Below are 19,012 nucleotides of genomic sequence, written 5' to 3'. Positions count from 1 at the left end.
TGGATGTGAGAAGTCGGGAGAAGAAGCGCGCGCGCGCGGCTCGCGGGACAGATGCGATGAGAAGAGTGACCGGAGAGGGGTGTTTACGCGCACAGGACTTTTGACTGAAGACCTGTCCCACGCGGAGAAGGCCGATTTCAGCCCGGGTACCCCGCGATCTCCCGCCGCCCGGCATGGAGACCTGACGGCCGTTCGTGCGTAAAGCGTGTGGATGAAGGTAACCGAGATGAAGGCGTCGCGCCTCTTCGCTCGGCTCGCCCTCGGACTCCTCCTGTGGGTCTGTCTCGCCTTCCCGCAGCCCGTCCACGGCGGCGGTTTGGCCGACAACCACGTGCACTCGAGCTTCATCTACCGCCGGCTGCGCAGCCACGAGCGCAGGGAGATCCAGAGGGAGATCCTGTCCATCCTGGGCTTACCGCACCGCCCCAGGCCCTTCTCTCCGGGGAAGCAGGCGTCCTCGGCTCCTCTCTTCATGCTGGACCTGTACAACGCCATGGCAACCGAGGACGAGGACGCCGTGCTAGAGGAGGCTGGGAAACTGACAGGGACCCAAGAAAGGAGCCGAGGGGGACACCGCGCAGGGCAGTCCCGTGCGCCCCAGCCGTACCGGGCCGCGCCGCTCAGCAGCCAGAGTCCCCCGCTGGCCTCCGCACATGACACCAACTTCCTCAACGACGCAGACATGGTCATGAGCTTCGTCAATTTGGGTATGTATAAACAAACAAATAAACGAACATACACTACAAATACAAATACAACAGCAGACAGCTCTCCAACAGTCACGCGCACGCTTTTGCCTGCTGAACACCATCACGATCGGACTTTCCCCGAGTTGCCAAGGCTACTAAGTTGCTAAAATTGCCCGATGTCACGCCTTCGCCTGGCTGCCTGAAAAGACGTGCCCACGAGAGGAACGCGAGGCTGGACGCGCGCGTCGGAGCGCGCGACCGCCGGGGCTTCTGCGTGCTGTCAGTTACGAGCCGCCGCGCGGACGCGCGGCACAACCGCCGTCCTCACTATTTTCATAAAATTAGGATTGAGTCCTTTTTGCAGTGCAGCAATTTGCATTCGTTTCATGTCGATTATTATTATTATTATTATTATTATTATTTTATTTTACACTTGCTCGTTAATATTTAATCAACTGATAAGTTGTTACAGATTGTTACCCATTTTTTTTGCCCTGAAGTCACTACACAAATGCAAAGGTAACGTCAATATGGTTAAGATAGAAAATCAAATAGAAATTTAAGGGGAAAAAGTTTACTGCGCTGTAATTCATAGTTTAAATATTTTGCGTTTGTCACAAAGTCAAGAGATTTATCCATATCTTTTTTCATTAATCAGTTGGTTTAATAACAATTTCTTATCGGATAGGTGTAGTTAAAAATATAAAGCCCAATAAATGTGTGTCATGAAACTTGACAAAAACAGTGCAATTACACCCATAAGAACATGTGGCAGTTTGAATAACAGTGAATGAGTTTAACAGGAAATCTCTGATAAGTAAGTTTATATATTTAATCAGTTTAACCTTTAATCTTTATACCAGGACTTTTAGAAACACTGAAAACATTTCATTGTGGAAGTTCACTTAGCACAGATATTTAATTTTTGCATCTGTACCAAATTTGTATAACACTGGTAAATTGTGACTGACTCCATAAAAGTTTACAGCAATAATAATAATTATAATAGTAACAACAAACATCAAGTTTAAAAATAATTGCATCTGGAATTTGAACTTGGTCATTTAGTACTGATATTATACATAATACATTATACATAATACCTGGATGTTACACCTTTTTATTCTCCATGCTTTTCATTTGTGTTCCTTATTCCTGTGCTTAACAGTTCTTAATAATGTAACTTTGACCATATAAAGTCAAACTAACCAATACTGAGGACAAAAGGACTCTTTCTGACTAAATTGTAATAAGTATTTACATTTTTTCATGACACATGCAAGCCATTGAAAAAAACGTTCCACATACATCTGGTCACTATAAAGTTCTCGTAAGATGATTTCAGACAATGAGTAAAGTATAGGAATACACTGAATCAAACATTTAAATAGTGTAATGTTTTCCACATACAATCCGTATTTACGGACTTTAGTTGTTCCGACTCTGATGTGACCCTGTCTGAATATCTGATGCACACCAGAAAATTGTAGTTTCTTCCTTTTCTTTCGTTAGGTGAGTAGTAGATGAATCGCGTAGCCTTGATGAATTGAGATCAGATGTAAGCCAAGTGCCGTAGAAGACTTCTACGTAGGCTACAGTAAGTTCAACTAACATGACATTTTTGGCTGTGTTGGAAAAAAGCCATAGCCCACAGTAAGTGGATAATGATGGTTCTGATTGGTACTGACCAATAAAAATCTAAAAATGTTGTATAATCCATTTTTACATGTCATGAGTAATAATCTAAACTGTAACATTAAAAACATCTGAAATGACAATGTTGCTCCCTGCTATTTTGGCACCTCCCAAAAAAAATTCAAGTCTGAAAAGTGCATACAGGGCTGGAGCACGAAACTACATGCAATGTTTGAAGTAGCAAAAGCTGTATTGTGGTTGGATGTGTTCTGTGTTTGGAGAACAGCGTTTTGAATGGGTATTTGGGGCAAGATAATAAGGATGATTAGCACTATATTGCTTCAGTAGCCCTGACCTTTCACCAGGCCGTTCATCGACTTATCAGATGACTGACTGACCTGGGAATAATTGGCCTTAATTACTTCCTGTTGTTAAAGAGAGGAAAAAGTTTGAATGAGGTCCGTTTTTCAGATTTTTTTCCCTACATTTATGGTAGCAAGTTGTGAGTGCGGAAGCTGATTAAATGCTTTACCGTATTATTTTTACATTCCGCATTCATCTGTGTACGCTACATTAAGTGAGTGCATGGAATATGTTGATAATTTAGTTCCTGTACATACATTCCCTTGTATTATATTACCATATGCACTTTTGGCAGAGGGTCGTTGGGTAGTCGGCTTCTGTTATAAGGTGGCTGAAAATGTGCCGTGCGTGTATAGAAGAGAGGTTGACCCTAAGACCAAAAGATCTTTACTTCATTTGTAAACGGGCACTAAAACAGGCGAGAAACCAGGTACCAAGAAGACAGTAAGTGTCGATAAGGTGCTGGTAGGAGGGTGCCACATTTATTTTCTCAAATCGTCCATTTAAGTAAGGAAGGAGGTATAAGGGTAACTAAATCACAATTTTCCCCTGATTTACTTCCATCCGCTTCTGGTTATGAGTTAAGCTGGAAAACACAGTGCTTTAATTCCGATGAAGGACAGAGAAGTCGGTTAGTCTGCTTGCGTATTATTAGCTCCAACGTGCACTTCATTTATTTTGTCTGCTGTTTTGTGCCCGTGAAGCATCTGCTTTTATAGCTTAAGTGAGCTTTATAAGTGGTGGCGTTCAAGAGGGTATTTCTGATCTCCGGCTTGATCATCCATGTGGTGGGAATCCTGTTCAGGTCCATTATGAAAAATATATGTTTTTGGATATTTTCTAGTTTCCATTCATGGAACTGCACAGAAATGACTTTTCCTTTCCACTGCTTGTTTTGAAACAAAGAGGCTGTTCAGCTGCCTTGCCTTCCGTGCAAATTCTTTATAAATACTTAAATCATATGCTTTATTAACCATGTCTCTCACTAAGGATTTAGCCCATGGTTTGCAAGACTCACTTGTGATTAATTAATTTTAAAGCAGCCAAGCTAAGTGCCAAATACATAGATAATCTGAAGAAATCATCACCCAGTCGTTGCATATATACATTTTTTTCTTTTTAATACTAGATATTGTTAGTCACATGCTTTTTTCCTAATAGTGTGTATAACCCAAACACAGTACAAGATTCTTAGCGTATGAGAGTATTCTTTGATCGTCTAGATACTGATTTTTAAATTTCAAGAAGCAGAATTTGTCAACTTATAATGAGGGACCTAAGACTATTGGCATTCACTTAGAGCTACACTGATCTCCACGGTGTAGCGACGTGGTGAAAGCGATGCTGCCATATCCCAAATTCGAACCAAACAAACAGGGGCATGATCGTAATGAGGTGTCATTTTCGGGGTCGTCCCTGCCTGACCCTTTTGTGTCTTTTCCAAAGCTTCCCCCATCACTCTGCCGCTATCTGCCACCTAACATGTTTGATATTCCCTGCCTCTGGTTCCAATTACCATCTTTGGCTGGGCTTAAGGAAGCCTCACTGGTACAGCTACTATGTGACCTCTGACCTGGCTGTGTTAAGTAACTGCAGGTTTCACTGTAGATAAACTATCTGTGAGACGCACTACATCACAGCAAGCAGCAGAGCGCAAACGTTTCACTCCCTTTGTGCCTTGGCTGCTCCGCAGAATTCTGATGTTCTTCAAATTTGGATTTTTTTTTTTTTTTCAAGCACTGGCTTTGTGCACATGTTATCCCCTGGTGTGTATTACATAGTTCACATATATCTTCTTTTTAGCATATGGTGATTATGTATGCTACTAGGCTCTAAAGCTATGGATCATAGTAACGCTTCACAATGCACACATATTTTTGCGGAGAAGGACGTAACAGCGCATTCGTATGCCAAAAGCTGTATTTTACTCCCAAGTTTTTTGTTATTGTATCACCGTTAAGAAGTACGAGACGTTACTCTCGAGGAAAAAAATACATCATTCTGGAGAGTATTTCACACCCAGAGAAACTCATATCTAAACATCTCAAATCTCTGATGATAAATGGAACTGCGAGGTCTGCCGCCGCGAGCGTAATAGCAGTTCGGCTGCGGAAAGGAAGTTCCGAACGCGATATTTGTTTGAACGCAGCCAGCTAAACCTCTTCTGGAGATTTCTGCGTTTCATTCCGTTTTTTGTCAGTCTGAAGGGCCGGGGAAAGTGTCCTTAATTGAAATGGGCCTGTTTTTCTTAACTGACAGCCCATTCATCATGGAGGGAGGATGCAGAGGAGCACAGAGCCTGGCCTGTGTGGAAGCAGCTACCTGCGCTCTCTTGACTGATTTAATGGACTGGAGGCTGCTTGTGTTGGGAGTCAAAATGTTTGCACTGGGCCCGGAATGCTAAAGGTTTTGATAAATGGCCTATTTTTGGCCAAGCGCAGCCGCTGACATGCCACTTTCAGGACAGCGCATTCTCCGTCCCGTTTGAGCCGCGGCGAGCCTCTCTTACGTGCACCTCTGGCGTTTCACTTTGAATGCATTTTCAGGCGGCGGAGCGCTCGAAAACTTCTGCACAAAAAGCTGCTGAGTTTGCCTAAACTGTTCCTTTTTTTTAAGTTGAGAGGGATAAGGATTTTTCACACCAGCGGAGACACTTCAAGGAGTTCCGGTTTGACCTCACTCAGATCCCGGACGGCGAGGCCGTGACCGCTGCTGAGTTTCGGATCTACAAAGACCACAGTCACGCCCGGTATGAGAACAGCACCCTGAAGGTCAGCATATACCAGGTCATCAAGGAGTATCAAAACAAGTAAGTGGAGAAAAATCTCCTCTCTGTTAAGGACTGAAAACACTGTTATCACCGAATATGCAAAACAGGAATATTCAACCACTGCTGAATTCGGGATTTTCACACAGCACACGATACAGTTGTTGGAGCAGTTGGTATTTACCCTTAATTGCTCCAGTAAAAAATTTCAGAGCTCTATAAAAAGGTAAATATAGGTGGTCTCCGGATTACGATGGGGTTATGTTCCGCGAAACCCATCATGAGTCGAAAATATCATAAGTCGAAAATGCATTTAATACACCTAATACACACCTCTGCGTGACAGACTGGGAGATGCGGATCGCTGCCACTGTTCACCATTGCAAGAAAGTATCGTACCGCATATCACTTGCCTAAGGATAAAAAATCAAAACTCGAAATTTGAAGTACGGTTTCTACTGAATGTCTATCGTCAACTCACCATCGAAAAGTTGAAAAAATCTAAAGTCAAACCACTATAAATCGGGGACCACCTGTCATTGTAAAAGTAGCTTAGTGTACTAACCTAACATTGCAAGATCCTTTAGAAAAATTGGCCAGCTATTGAATAAATAATTATCAGGGTTACATGTGTCGGTGAATTTATGGATTTTATTAAACGTGAGCTCAGGAGGCCTTGTTTTCTTTTCACAAGTAATTTGTATTGGAGGTAATCCCTCTAATGCTCTGTGTAGTCTGTTACACCTTACATCCAGCTGATAATATAAACCTGCCATAGCTAATCTAGACAAAACACAACCTCAAGGAATGGAATGAGCAGCCCATGGTGTGAGAAAGAGAAGGAGGTCCTTCAAGAGGAGGTCTGAAAAGGGAGCGGCCATTGTTGGGGGCGAATGCAATTTATCACTCAGTTTCTTCATGAGACCAGATTCCCCTCTTCCTTCTAAAACAACTCTCATATTCTTTTCAACTTAGAAGAACCAGGGTTCTCAAATGTCTTTTCTTTATTGTTTATTGTGGCATCCAGAGTAGCTGAATGTGCGGGGTTTTCCGTAACTCTGAAGGGAACTCTATACCGATGACCACGATTCATCAGTTCCCACTCTATTAGCTAGCTTGACTTGTGACAAATGGGTTTTCCTTACGACTCTTTTGTAAATCAGATTGATTGTATAATTGATGTATAAAATCAGAAAGCACTGACTAAATCAGATTTGTCACTTCTGGACAAATGCTATGTTAGCATGAGATTTTTATCACAGTCTCAACTTCACAAATGCACCTTGTGGCATTTTGAGCCAAATGCCTACTGGCTGCCAGAACTGAGGTTACAAAAGTAATGTTGTTTTTTTTTTTTTGGAAAAGTTTTTAAAAAATATTTTTGGACAATACATATATGAATTATTATTCATCATGCAACAAGCATCAAAAATAATGTTTCAGGCATGCTCACAGAAACGGATCTCTAGAAACGGAGGGTATTGCTCGTGGTTTACTGCGCATCTTTTTAGTTCTTCGAACTTTAAGACCCCTTTGTCTTGCTGATCCTAGAAAACAAAGTGTAAGACGCAAGCCGGTGGCGAAAGTATTACCAGGCCACATAGTTTTCACATAAAGAAAATTCCCCCAAACAAAGACATGCTCAAAGTCCTTCATTCTTGCATTTATAACAAGACAATAATGACGCTTCCCTAAAGCAATAGATACTGCAGAAGTTCAAAGCTTCGAAACGGTAATTTAAGTGTCAGCCAGAGCAATATTAAACTGAAGAAAATGTAAATGTTTTTAGTAGGGTCTGTGAGGAGCTGTCCAGAGTTTTCAGCCTTGACAGGTTTTATGAAATTCTTATTTTTGTGACATAGCTGATGGTTTTATTCAGTTCTAATTACATCGATTACACTGAATATATTTACTCCAGTTGTTTTTCTTACAGTATAAGGTAAGTACCTTGATCAAGGGTACTGCAGCAATAGCAGGGAAATTGGGCTTGAACTTGCAGTGTTCATGTTGTAAGCCCACATCCTTGTTGTAACTTAGTCGTTATGTTTTCTATGCCTTGTTATACGTGTGAAGTTCATGTATGTGTGTAATTTATTTTCCATCAAAGGGAACTGCTTAGAATGGAAAGCTATAAAATAGTGCAGTTTATCGTATATTATTGTCCAAACGCATTGCATTTCATACTGACTTTTCTTTTAAAACATCCTGAATGACATAATTTCCACCAAATGTGCTGCTAAAAACTACACTTTTTTATTTTATTTCAGAATAAGTGACATTTCTCAGTGTTCCCAGTGCTGTGGGTTTGTGGGCAAGATTTAGGGCTCATATCTATGGTGTCCCAGCCCTGGACTACTTCATTCTCGCTCTGTCTTCCACGATAAAGTCCTTGGATAAAGGCAATCCATTAGCAGGTCACTTGCCGGTTGACTACTTACGATACCTTGGAAGTCCATCACTTATCACTCTTGCTAGTATCTCTGCTGCCTGTCAAGCTGCATCTGTTTGCAACAAGTTTATTCTTCATTCTTTTCCCCTTTAACTGGGCAGAGGCCTGGAAATGGGTTGGATGAGACTCATAGAGCTGCATGTCAACTTGGCCAATTCCCTTGCACAACGTCCTCAATGCAGGGCAGCGGCGTAGCTCAGCACACAGGGCTACCCTTAACTCAATCCCCACGCTCAAGTGGAGAGCTATTCGTGAGCTCGACATGTGAGATACGGTGCTCCTGGTCCTCAGGAGAACTCCTTGTTAGTGAATTCCCTGGCTGAAGGTCACAGCGAGTGCCCTGCTCCTGATCCAAGATCCACATATGTTCCACAACAGCAGCGTTTCATACACATTTTGCAAAGTCCTTGAAGGGCCATGATGTACTGTTTCTTTGTGTAGAGCAAGCAAACAGCCATTTGTGAAAATAATTCTAATATGTTATCACCAAATGTGATCTGTCTGCTGACCTGTTAAGGCTAAATTAATATGGCCCCTTTCCGGACTTCTTACGCTTGTGAAAACAGATCATCGCTAATCCAGTCGACAAGTCATTAGTTCCCCCCTTCGAGAAAGGCGGTGTTTATTTTCTTAAAATGACACTCAAAGACAAAGGACAATAAACAGCTGGGGAAAAACGGTGGTTTGAGACACATTTTCGGTATAAATCCGCACGCAAAGACATCGTATGGTGGTGTTCATTAGCTGGTGGTGCCGTATTTATGTAATCAACTCGACGGCAGCGGGCCAGGCCCTCCGACTCGTTACCCCATTTCTATGTCCGGAGCACCCCGGGGACGCATTCTTCTCTCCTTGTGTGGCCTGCCTAAGGTTTTCAACCAGAGCTTGCATAGACTAACAGGAGACACTTGATTACGACCTGTTTCTGCCTTTTTAAATGTGTGCAAGAAGGAAAGGAAAAAAGAGTAGCGTTCCAGATTTAATATTTCCAGATGTTTAGAGTCCCCTCAACTCTTCTTATTTTAGCAAAATCAGCTGTTGATCACAAACTGACGTGCAACCTCCAGTGTTAATATTCCTTTGCGTCCACTGTCAAGACTTAAAACACTGTATACATAGGTGTCTATCTTCATCGAAACCTTTGAATGTTTTAATCTTCTTGGTTGAGATGAAATAATTAATACACCGTTAATAACCAATAAATGTTGACTAGTGCTGTTTGTAGAAGACAAGCAAGTCTAAATAAACAGCAGTTTAAGTTTGTAAACTTGACTTGTGACGTTTAGGTGGACATGGTCCCTGTAGTCACTTGAAAAATAGTGGCAAACATAATTAATTGGAAAGTTACAATTGTGAATGCAAAGGCTAAAAAATATTTTTTTCAATCACGACTGCAACATTTTTACCCCCGTACAGAGATGCAGAGACGTTTTTGTTAGATTCTAAGAAGATAAAGGCTTCCGATGGCGGCTGGCTGGTCTTTGACATCACAGCCACAAGTAATCACTGGGTACTAAACCCTCAGCAGAATATGGGCCTCCAACTCTGCGTCGAGACCATGGACGGTGAGTACCACAAGAGGTTATTCTTCCATTCTTTATGGTTCCCCTGACTCAGATCTGCTGTGTCAATCATACTTAATCCACAAATTCTTTAGTTAAACATTCAGGAGTAAAGCCTTTTGGATTGGTTACAGTCTATAATAGACATTTAAATGCTCAGGAGTAAAGCCTTGTGGTTGAATTGAAGTATATAACAGGTAGATTTGAGTTAAAGTTTTTGAATGGGTTGTGCTCTATAGGAGGTAGATTTTCAAGAGTAAGAACTTTTTGATGGGTTTCACTTCATACCATGTAGAATACATAGGAGTTACACCCTTTGGATGACATACTGGAGAATGCAAAGGAGGAATACATACACACACTCACTTTGTCCTCTTGAGGGAAGAACCAAGTGTTGGTCACATAGAGTGGATGTCAAAAGTCTATAGACCTTGCTGAAATCTCAGATTTTGTTGATGTAAAGACTGAAATGAAGAAAAATCATAAAGATTTTTCACCTTCAATAAGGTCTTGAATCAAACAACACTGAAGTGGAAATGAAAAGATGACTTTTCGAAAGAATCTTTTAAAAATCTTTAATGCCGTAGTAGCATAAAGTATGCGCATGTTTTAACTAATACTTTGAGGAAGCCGTTTTTGCTTTGATTACAGCTGCATGTCAGTTTTGAGAGGTCTCTATCCACATTGTTTCACTGTTGTGTATACCTTGCAATGGACTGATGTCCTGTCCACGGTGTGCTATGCCCAGCCTGGCTTTCTATGCTTTCACGGTAGGCTTTGGGTCACTGTAACGCTACACTAAGAGAAGTAGCGATAGTGAGTGAGTGACTCCTACGACTGATATGTTTTCACTTGACTTTTCTTTTCATTTTCTGTTTAGATTGGTCTTGCTGTGCCTTGGCAGTTATTATTAAGTGCTGCCAAGTCAACGTCGACTCCTGGCGACCATATGACTATAGAGGCCTCTAGAATGTTCTGTCCTCCTTTTGAGTCCTTAGGGTTTAAAAAAATGTATCTCTTGTCACTGTGATTCAGTCCATCCATCTTGTGGCTCGTTGTCTTTTTCTGCTGTTTTCCTTCAACTTTTCCAGGGATTACATCTTGCTGCTTGGTACTGTTAACAAAATTGCAAACCGACAGAATGTATGTTTTCAGAGAGCGTTTTGTTAACATGTCATTGTCAGGGAACAGTTTACTGCATTTACTGCATAGATTTGAAGCAGATGGACTGTTCTCCTAATGTGCCGTTCAGCACCTTTCCTTGTTCCCGCAAGTGGCCAGTAACAAAACCTAACTGTAAAAAGCATCAATGCTCTGAGTATAATTTCAGACATAGAGCACGATGTCTGTTTTATGGGGCTTGACTGTCTGCACTATTGTAGCGAACCCACTGGGGAACCCGTGGATGAAGAGCGCAAGTGGAACATTGTCCTCGCAGAAGCGCATTGACAGGCGGCGGATGTCATGTCACCAGCGGGATGCTGTGATTGTCAGGATCCTCAGAGTCACTTAGGCCTCTTTTCCTGAGGAGTTCAAGTGCAGGGGGGTAGTGTATGAAGAGTCACTGAGGCCTCTATGGCTCCCCATGCCTTCAGGAGAAAGCCAGAGAATCCAGGAGAAAGCATTTCTATTTACATGGGAGGCCTGTTTAAGGAAAATCTGGTTGTTTGAAGTTTCAAGCTGACTTTCATGTTAGATGTGCTCACTGTTGGACCTACAGTGTATGTTGTCTCATATTTTCTGTCCTTATCATGAATGTATTGTGTATTCGATAGCTTCAACTTTCTTACTATGGTACATAGTATTACATTAATACTTGCTTTCTTAATGGGATGCGCAAAAGACCAGCGCAGAAGAGCCACCTGGCCCTTAAATGTAAAATAAACATGTTCAGACATGGTAGGGAATATCAGATTGTATTTTCTTAAAATTCAATAGCCTCAAGAGATTTTTCTGAAATGACAGTAAATTTAAAACCCACTACTGTTTGAATGAAAACGCCATACTTGCAAAATCTAATAAGTGTTGTCCCAGTTTGACTGTGCGATTTTGTAAAAATACAAAGATTTTTCTCTGAATGACTTAATATCTTTTGACAAAATTCCTGTTTAATTTCCTATCATGAATGGGAGCCGGTTTTATTCCACCAGTAAGCATTAGAACATTAGGACAACATTAAAGTACAACATAAAAGGTAGAATTCTACAGAAAGGTAGAATTGTTCGGAAATATAATGACAAAAAAAGTATTGAAAAAAATGCATGCTAAGCAGAATTTATCCTAGGTTTTGAACTATGATAAACACTAGTAAATGATCATATTCAACGTATCACGTTTATGCAGTTTCATGTAGATGCGGAACTGCAGTTCACGATTTATCCAGTGATTTACCCAGCAGAATGATGAATTAAAGATAAATGAATACTAAATATGGAATAATTTTTCAAACTGCTTTTTCTCGAGCTTCAGTTCTCCATATGTTTCAGTTCCTTCACAGCTAGTTGCACTTTTTTATTGGTCCTTCCTTCCGTACTTGTCCAGAAGAAACCGGATTCTGCAGCACAAGAGTTTGTTTAGCGGCAAATTTATTGCTATAAACACGAGCATCGCTGAGCATCATCTGGCTCATAAAAAAAATCTACTTATCAGTTGACCATCAGTGATCACATCTGTATAAACTGCGCTGTTTACCAGTTTAACTTGAGAGTGTTAAAGTGATTTGCCAATTTTGAGTGAAACATTTACAAATAAGAATTCAAATACTTGGTGGTGGAGTTCCAGAGTTTAGATAGGTGATAAATTCAGTAAGATTAAAAGCGTCCGTGTCATCTTTGTCATGGCTTGGAAACACAATAATGCGACTCACCGGTTGTGATTTGTGTGTTGCAAATGGCACTTTATGGGGTAGAACGAGGAAAACATTTGCAATGGTTGGATGGTTCTTTAGTAATGATGGACGGTCCGGCTTTAAAGCTAGAAAATGTTTTCTTTTTAAAACCGAAAGACATTGATGAACTACTCGGTGTGGGATAATCTGTTCGTCTGAGACACCGGCTCATGAAATACGATGGTAAATCTAAACTGAAGCAGCTGCTTGACTTCACGAAGACGCTTCTGGCCTCATGAAATGCATCAGTTGCTCAAATCCAGCAGCTTGAGTTGCCACCAGATGTAGTCAAAACAGTAGGTTAAATTGATCTACAATATATTCTTCTAATCCTTTTTCCTGGGTACTTCAACATTTTTTACTTAAGAGTCATTGTTCTTCCAGGGGTAAGAAACACGTATGTGTAGTATGTGCTCAACTTCTGTGCTGAATTTTCTCTTCGCTGCATCTTGATCCAATACTCAGCGTTTACAAGTTCCTTAAACATGTGTTTGGACCAACAGCACTACTCTTCTCAGTCTTTGATCCACTTACAAAAATATAATTGATTGCATAGGCGGCCAAATTGAAGCAGTGGAGGGTTTTTGAAGTGAAGCTAAGATTTCTTTTGACGTGATGTGAACAAACCAGCTTTGATTTTTGTTACGGTAGCGCGTTTGTGTGCCGTATGGCTTTATACATGTTTTACTGTTCAAGAAGTAAAGAAAAGTCTTTAAACACATATCATTTGGATCCACTTCTTTCCTGACATCCTACCTCCTCCATAATCTTGCATAACACTCGACAAACTGTATACCCTATGTCACAATCACCTCTGTATTTTCTATCAATTCTACGTGCAGCTGCTCTTGTCATGCGGGTCGTGGAAAACTTGTGATGCTGGAGAAACAGACCACACTTCTGTGATCATGTGTTTGCTTGTTGTGTAATGCACTTTTGTTTAGTCTGAGTTTTACGGCATTTTGGAGGAAAGTGTCTGCTAAATGAATAAATGTAAATGTAAATTAGCTACAGTCAGATGACGCGAGAGCCATGTCCTGCTGTCGATATGTCACGTGTTTTTCGTTACAGGCCGCAGCGTCAACTTCAAATCCGCTGGCATCATTGGTAGAACCGGCCCGCAGTCTAAGCAGCCCTTTCTGGTGGCGTTCTTCAAGGCCAGCGAGGTGCTGCTCCGCTCTGTGAGGGCGGCTGGAGGCAAGCGGAAAAATCACAGCCGGAACAAGTCGGCAAGCCCTCAGGAGACCTCGAGGGCCCCGAAAAGTGGAGGTGGGACACAATGCATGCAGCACAACTCATGTGCACACTGTAAGCATTCTCCCAAAAGTGCACGTGTACCATGTGTTTCCCATTTTATAATATTTTTAATAGTGACTAAGCACGCAAAAATCTTTTCTTACTTTTCCTTAATTAATAGGTACGTGCAATGTGAAATACATAATATTAATATTTACTTGCTGGGCAGTGGACTACCATCTGCCTTGTGCACGGTGCTTCTAGATAAGATCCAGACCACCGGAGTCTTGCACTGGACAAGCAGTTTCTCAAGGAGTAAAATTTATTATATTTAATGCTTGTTATTTTTGTCAGTATTGGATTTCTTAGGTACAGTATAAACACATGAGCGTATTTCTGTTTTGTGTAAAATTTTAGTAGGATTTGAAGACACACTGATATACTGAGCACATTTACACCCATAAGTGCACATATTGATTAATATTTTCCCCAAATATTTATAGTCTGAATGGAACGATGTAATTAATCGGCTGAAATCGCATAAGGATGGGGGACCAAACGCGGCTCTACGAGAAGGAGCAGAACGCTGAAAAAGCATGGTCCAGAGCATGTCTGTCAGACTCATTTTTAATGCACTGTCATTGCATAAAACTGGTTCCCCCATTACACACTGCAGGATGTTATGTCTACTCAAAGTAGGCAGTGGTTGCCAAGGATTCACATAAGAGCCCTTTGATTAGCATGCTAGACCCACCCCCCCCGCTATATCAAAATGTCCATGATGCAAATTGGATGTTCAGTGAGCTGTGAATCTGACGCCAAGGCCATGTATAACAGAAAGATAATTAAAGAGCATCAGCACAATGGTAGTAATGTCTACATGCCTTTCCTCCCTGTTGCCACGGACTCGGCTTCCCGCGCTGCCATCACAGCCTCAAGCTTCTGCAGAGACAGCTGTTCTTTTGCATCTAACAGCCCATCATTTTCAGGCACAGTGGAATAGGATTAAACAAATATTTCATTTATTCAGCCCCCTTTTTGTGATGTAACACATACCACTGTGTGTTACTGTCCAGAACGTCTGCTGTGACACTTCCTGAAAGCTCATGCCAGCGTGATCGACGGTGGAAAGTAAATAGAAGTGTGAATTTTAACATTTTGTTAAGATTTACGTTGGAGCACACTTTCTGTTGCATTTTCTTGCTGAGTACCTTTTGCCAGCTATGAAGTGTTTGGTGATCGTAATTTAGCATTTCTACTTTGAGGCGTGATGGTGAGAAAAGTTCTTGAGCAAGAAAATGTAATCAGGTTGACACAGGAATCCACTATTTACCAAAACATATCATTTCAAGTAAACAAGTCGGTTTATATGGATTAGGGAGTGATTTCAGTAGGATCAGTAGGCTTTCAGTAGGATTTCACTATGATATTCTCATAGTCACAGTATTAACACTGGGATGTAGGTACTTACTGATGGATAAATGTAAGGGGGCGATGTAGAATTAAAATTGTCATTATTTTGGTGTTTCTTTCACACACTTAAAGCCAATGAGCATATGTATCACCCACGATGTTCAGCACATCACTTCTCAATTTTTTTATTTTCGCCACACTATCCAGTATCAATACTGAAGTGATCAGTTCCACATCTTAGTTTCAGTGTGGTGATCAGAGCACAAAATACCTAATAAGCAGAGCCATCAGTCACTGTTAGTACACTAACCTCACTGGAAATGTTTTTGTGCAGTTAGTACTTATTTACAATTTCATATGGAAAGGCTTCGCGGTCCATGTCTATTATTACATTACATGATGCCAAGGTTGTGGTTTTTTTTTTTTTTTTTAAAAAATTCTGGAATTCATTTTGTCTGTTTTAATTAGTGGAAGGAGCTAAAATTCCTCCTGAGCTCAGTTTTGTGTTGCCAAGGTAGAGCCTTGAGCAAAGACCTCTACTAGTACTATAATTTAGATAATGGTCCACTGTGCCCTTATATATCAAGTTATTATTGATGCACCCTGGTCTAGAGTGGAAGAGAGAGAGACCAGTAAATCAAATGCACTATCCTAAAAGGTATGCAAGGGTACATATGGTAAAGCAAACAGGGATCTCAGTGTTTCCCAAGCCCATGTTATTTCCAACAATTAAACTACTTTGAACGTTCATCGGTCCCACGAATAGCCCTGATACCATGCTTATGTCTAAGATGCGTTTCAAATGTATGAAGACCTAAACAGTCTTTTTGGACTTGATTTTACTTTGTCTTTTTCAAAATCAGACCAAAACACCAGTGAGCAAAAGCAAGCCTGCAAGAAGCATGAACTTTACGTCAGTTTTCGAGATTTGGGGTGGCAGGTAAGAATGCATTTTCTTCTAGGAGGTTTTTCTAATTAAGTGAACGTATTTTAATTATGACATAGGATAAACATAATGTCCAACGCATTTAAACTCCCTGGAAACATTAGTACACACCCTTCAGATTACAAAAAATAATTTACAATAAAGTTTAATAAGGTTAATAAGGTTATAATAAGGTTTAAGGTTTATTAAATGTGTTACAGATAAAAACATAATGCTTCCTTCAGTAAGTTTCTTACACTGAATTGCTGTTAAAACCCTTTGTGTTTGTTAATATTTGTGATCATACTGTAATAATATTGTCATGTTGCACTAGAATTAGCCTGACAGTTCCTGTAGTACTGAAGGAATTAATATGCACCACAAAGCCATGTCGAGGTGCATCAGGGACTATAAATGGGTCCAGTTCCTTTTTCCATTGTAATTGTTCCTCATTCTTTCCGAAGGACTGGATTATTGCACCTGAAGGTTACGCTGCCTTTTACTGCGACGGAGAATGCTCCTTCCCACTCAACGCACATATGAATGCAACAAATCACGCTATTGTGCAGACTTTGGTATGTGGCCTTTTTGTTGAAGTTTTTCGGAACATGTTGGTGTGATGTTTACCTCTCTCAGGTTTGGAACACACCTTAATTTTCTGGTGCATCTAAGTTGTTTTTTATTACCATAAATATGAAATATGCTAATGTTTATTATGGCACCCGCACCCACAAAAAAGGCACTTTTTCTGAAACATAGAATTCAAACTGTACAGTAAATGCAAAGTTGGGTGCAGGTCTTAGACTCGACTGTAAGGCTGTGCTACTTCCCCCCCGCTACAGGTCCATCTAATGTTTCCTGACAACGTGCCAAAACCCTGCTGTGCCCCAACGAAGCTGAACGCTATATCAGTGCTCTACTTTGACGACAGTTCAAACGTTATCTTGAAGAAATACAGGAACATGGTGGTCAGGTCGTGCGGATGTCATTGAGGAGGTTAAGCTGGGCGAGTCTGTCTCCAGATGTGCAGCGTCGCTGGAAAACATATCAATGTTCTAGATGCGTATTCTGACGTGTGATGTACAGTGTTATGTATATATTAGTTCCTTCTACTTATTTATTTTCCCTCATTTCTGTGACAATACTCGTTCTTTTCACCACTTCTAAATTAGAATTGAGGGCTTGATTCAATCCATTTGCAGTGTTCCTCGACACCCATAGCGACTGTTGGCCTCTGTGTTTGTTAACCAAAGCTCTGTGTTGAGGTCATAGTGTCTTCCGGTACTTTAACAGATCACCTTTCACCTTGTTGCAGCGATCCTTAGGCAGACTGTAAAGTCTGAGTGATGTATGACATTGTTCATTTGGCTCATTCGCCCAAACCTGGGCCTTTTTCTGAGTAACATCACATGAATTGCATTACTTTTAGAAGCATATTCAAACTGTATTGATAGTAGCTGCAACTGAAAAAAAATTTAAACCCAAAATTTAATAGCAAAACACGATTAACACCGTAATGTACCTGTAGTTTTAACATTCCATTTGTTCACTTAGGTAACACTTTTTTCCAAAACAACTTACAATGTTAAGCTATCTACAATGATTTACCCATTTAAACAGCTGGGTAATTTTTTTTTTTTTTTTTTTTTTTTACCAGAGCAATTTAGAGTAAGCTCCTTGCTCAAAAATACCATAGCAGTAGATGAGGTTCCAACCAGCAACCGTCAATCCAAAGGCAGCAACCACAACCACTACGCTATCAGCTGCCCTGGCCAGGTTGCTGTGATCTTCAGGTATGGTATTTGCTCACCTTCCAGTGAACCATATGGAGGTGTTACCTCTCAGTCCGTAGCGGCTTAATAAAGGGGCTACAAGCTACATGTTGCAGCTCTAAACCCTGTGAGGAGTTAAGTCCGGCATCTTGATGTGCTGAATCATGGGATGACTTTTTTATGTGTATAGTTACAATATTTTGAAACACATGCTGGCACTAATGGGGGTGCAGTGGCGCAGTGGGTTGGACCACAGTCCTGTTTTCCGGTGGGTCTGGGGTTCGAGTCCCGCTTGGGGTGCCTTGCGATGGACTGGCGTCCCGTCCTGGGTATCTCCCCTCCCCCTCCGGCCTTACGCCCTGTGTCACCGGGTAGGCTCTGGTTCCCCGCGACCCCGTATGGGACAAGTGGTTTTGAAAATGTGTGTGTGCTGGCACTATTTTCCTTAGTTGCCACTGTCACGGTCATGAGTCCATGGAGATTGTCCTGCTAGGAAGGAATTAGTTCACACATGTTCTACAACAGTATCTGTGTTATTTCCATTAGATACTGCTTTAGTCATTATCTAATTTGGAAGCAACGCACACTGTTTTCTCATTAGTATTTTGGTCCTTTTTTTTCGCAGAACTGACTGAAAAAAGTTCGTTTTTGCCAGTGTGATGTAGGTTCTTTCATTACCTACAATCTTGTTTCTTACTGACTTACGTCACACACCATTATTGCAGTTTTTGTGTATGAACATGTGTAGGACAGAAGGAAATGGCCTGTGGGAGAACACATATATAATTTAACATCCAGTTTTTTTCTGCATGCATTGCAGGTGGATTGAATCAACCTCCCTTGTAGGATATGAATAGCTTCAAGCATACAGTATATAACTACAAGCAGTATATCACAGCCGTGTACAAACATATCGATACAGCTGTTTGTAGCATTTTTCTATAGGAAATTATGCTTGGAATTTACATGTCGGGTTGTTTTGGTGAAATGGGAAAGGTCTGCAAATGGGCAACCCCTTACCTATAAAACCGATTTACAACATTTCCTTTAAACAGGCCTATAGACTTTTAATTTATATGCCCCTGGCAGTTATTATTTTCATCATGGAGGGCATTTATTTCATTAACCACTCAAGCAAAGCTTGTGTTGCTGCTATGTTTAAAGAGGTTTGAATTTCATAATAATGGAAACGTGTCGTTTTGTTTCTAACTTAGATCTAATATTCAAAGCATTTGTAGCTTTGATTTAATTGAGAATTAGCAATTTCTTAGCAAATTTTGTGTTTTTCTTCAGTTAAGGGAGTCCGTATTCTTG

General features: G+C 40.9%; 1 protein-coding gene across 1 annotated transcript; it reads left to right on the top strand.

Moving 5' to 3' along the window:
* The first annotated feature begins 135 nt into the window (after window positions 1–135).
* Window positions 136–17,434, top strand: bmp5 (bone morphogenetic protein 5). Its single transcript, XM_018749367.2, has 7 exons — window positions 136–707; window positions 5,304–5,496; window positions 9,320–9,468; window positions 13,424–13,621; window positions 15,865–15,941; window positions 16,391–16,501; window positions 16,769–17,434. Exons 1-7 carry the CDS (start codon window positions 212–214, stop codon window positions 16,916–16,918), a joined length of 1,374 nt encoding a protein of 457 aa, XP_018604883.1. The 5' UTR covers window positions 136–211; the 3' UTR covers window positions 16,919–17,434.
* Window positions 17,435–19,012: the final 1,578 nt, after the last annotated feature.

This window comes from Scleropages formosus, chromosome 4, assembly GCF_900964775.1.
Source record: "Scleropages formosus chromosome 4, fSclFor1.1, whole genome shotgun sequence".
Lineage (NCBI taxonomy): Eukaryota > Metazoa > Chordata > Actinopteri > Osteoglossiformes > Osteoglossidae > Scleropages > Scleropages formosus.
This window is presented reverse-complemented; position numbering and strand designations above follow the sequence as displayed.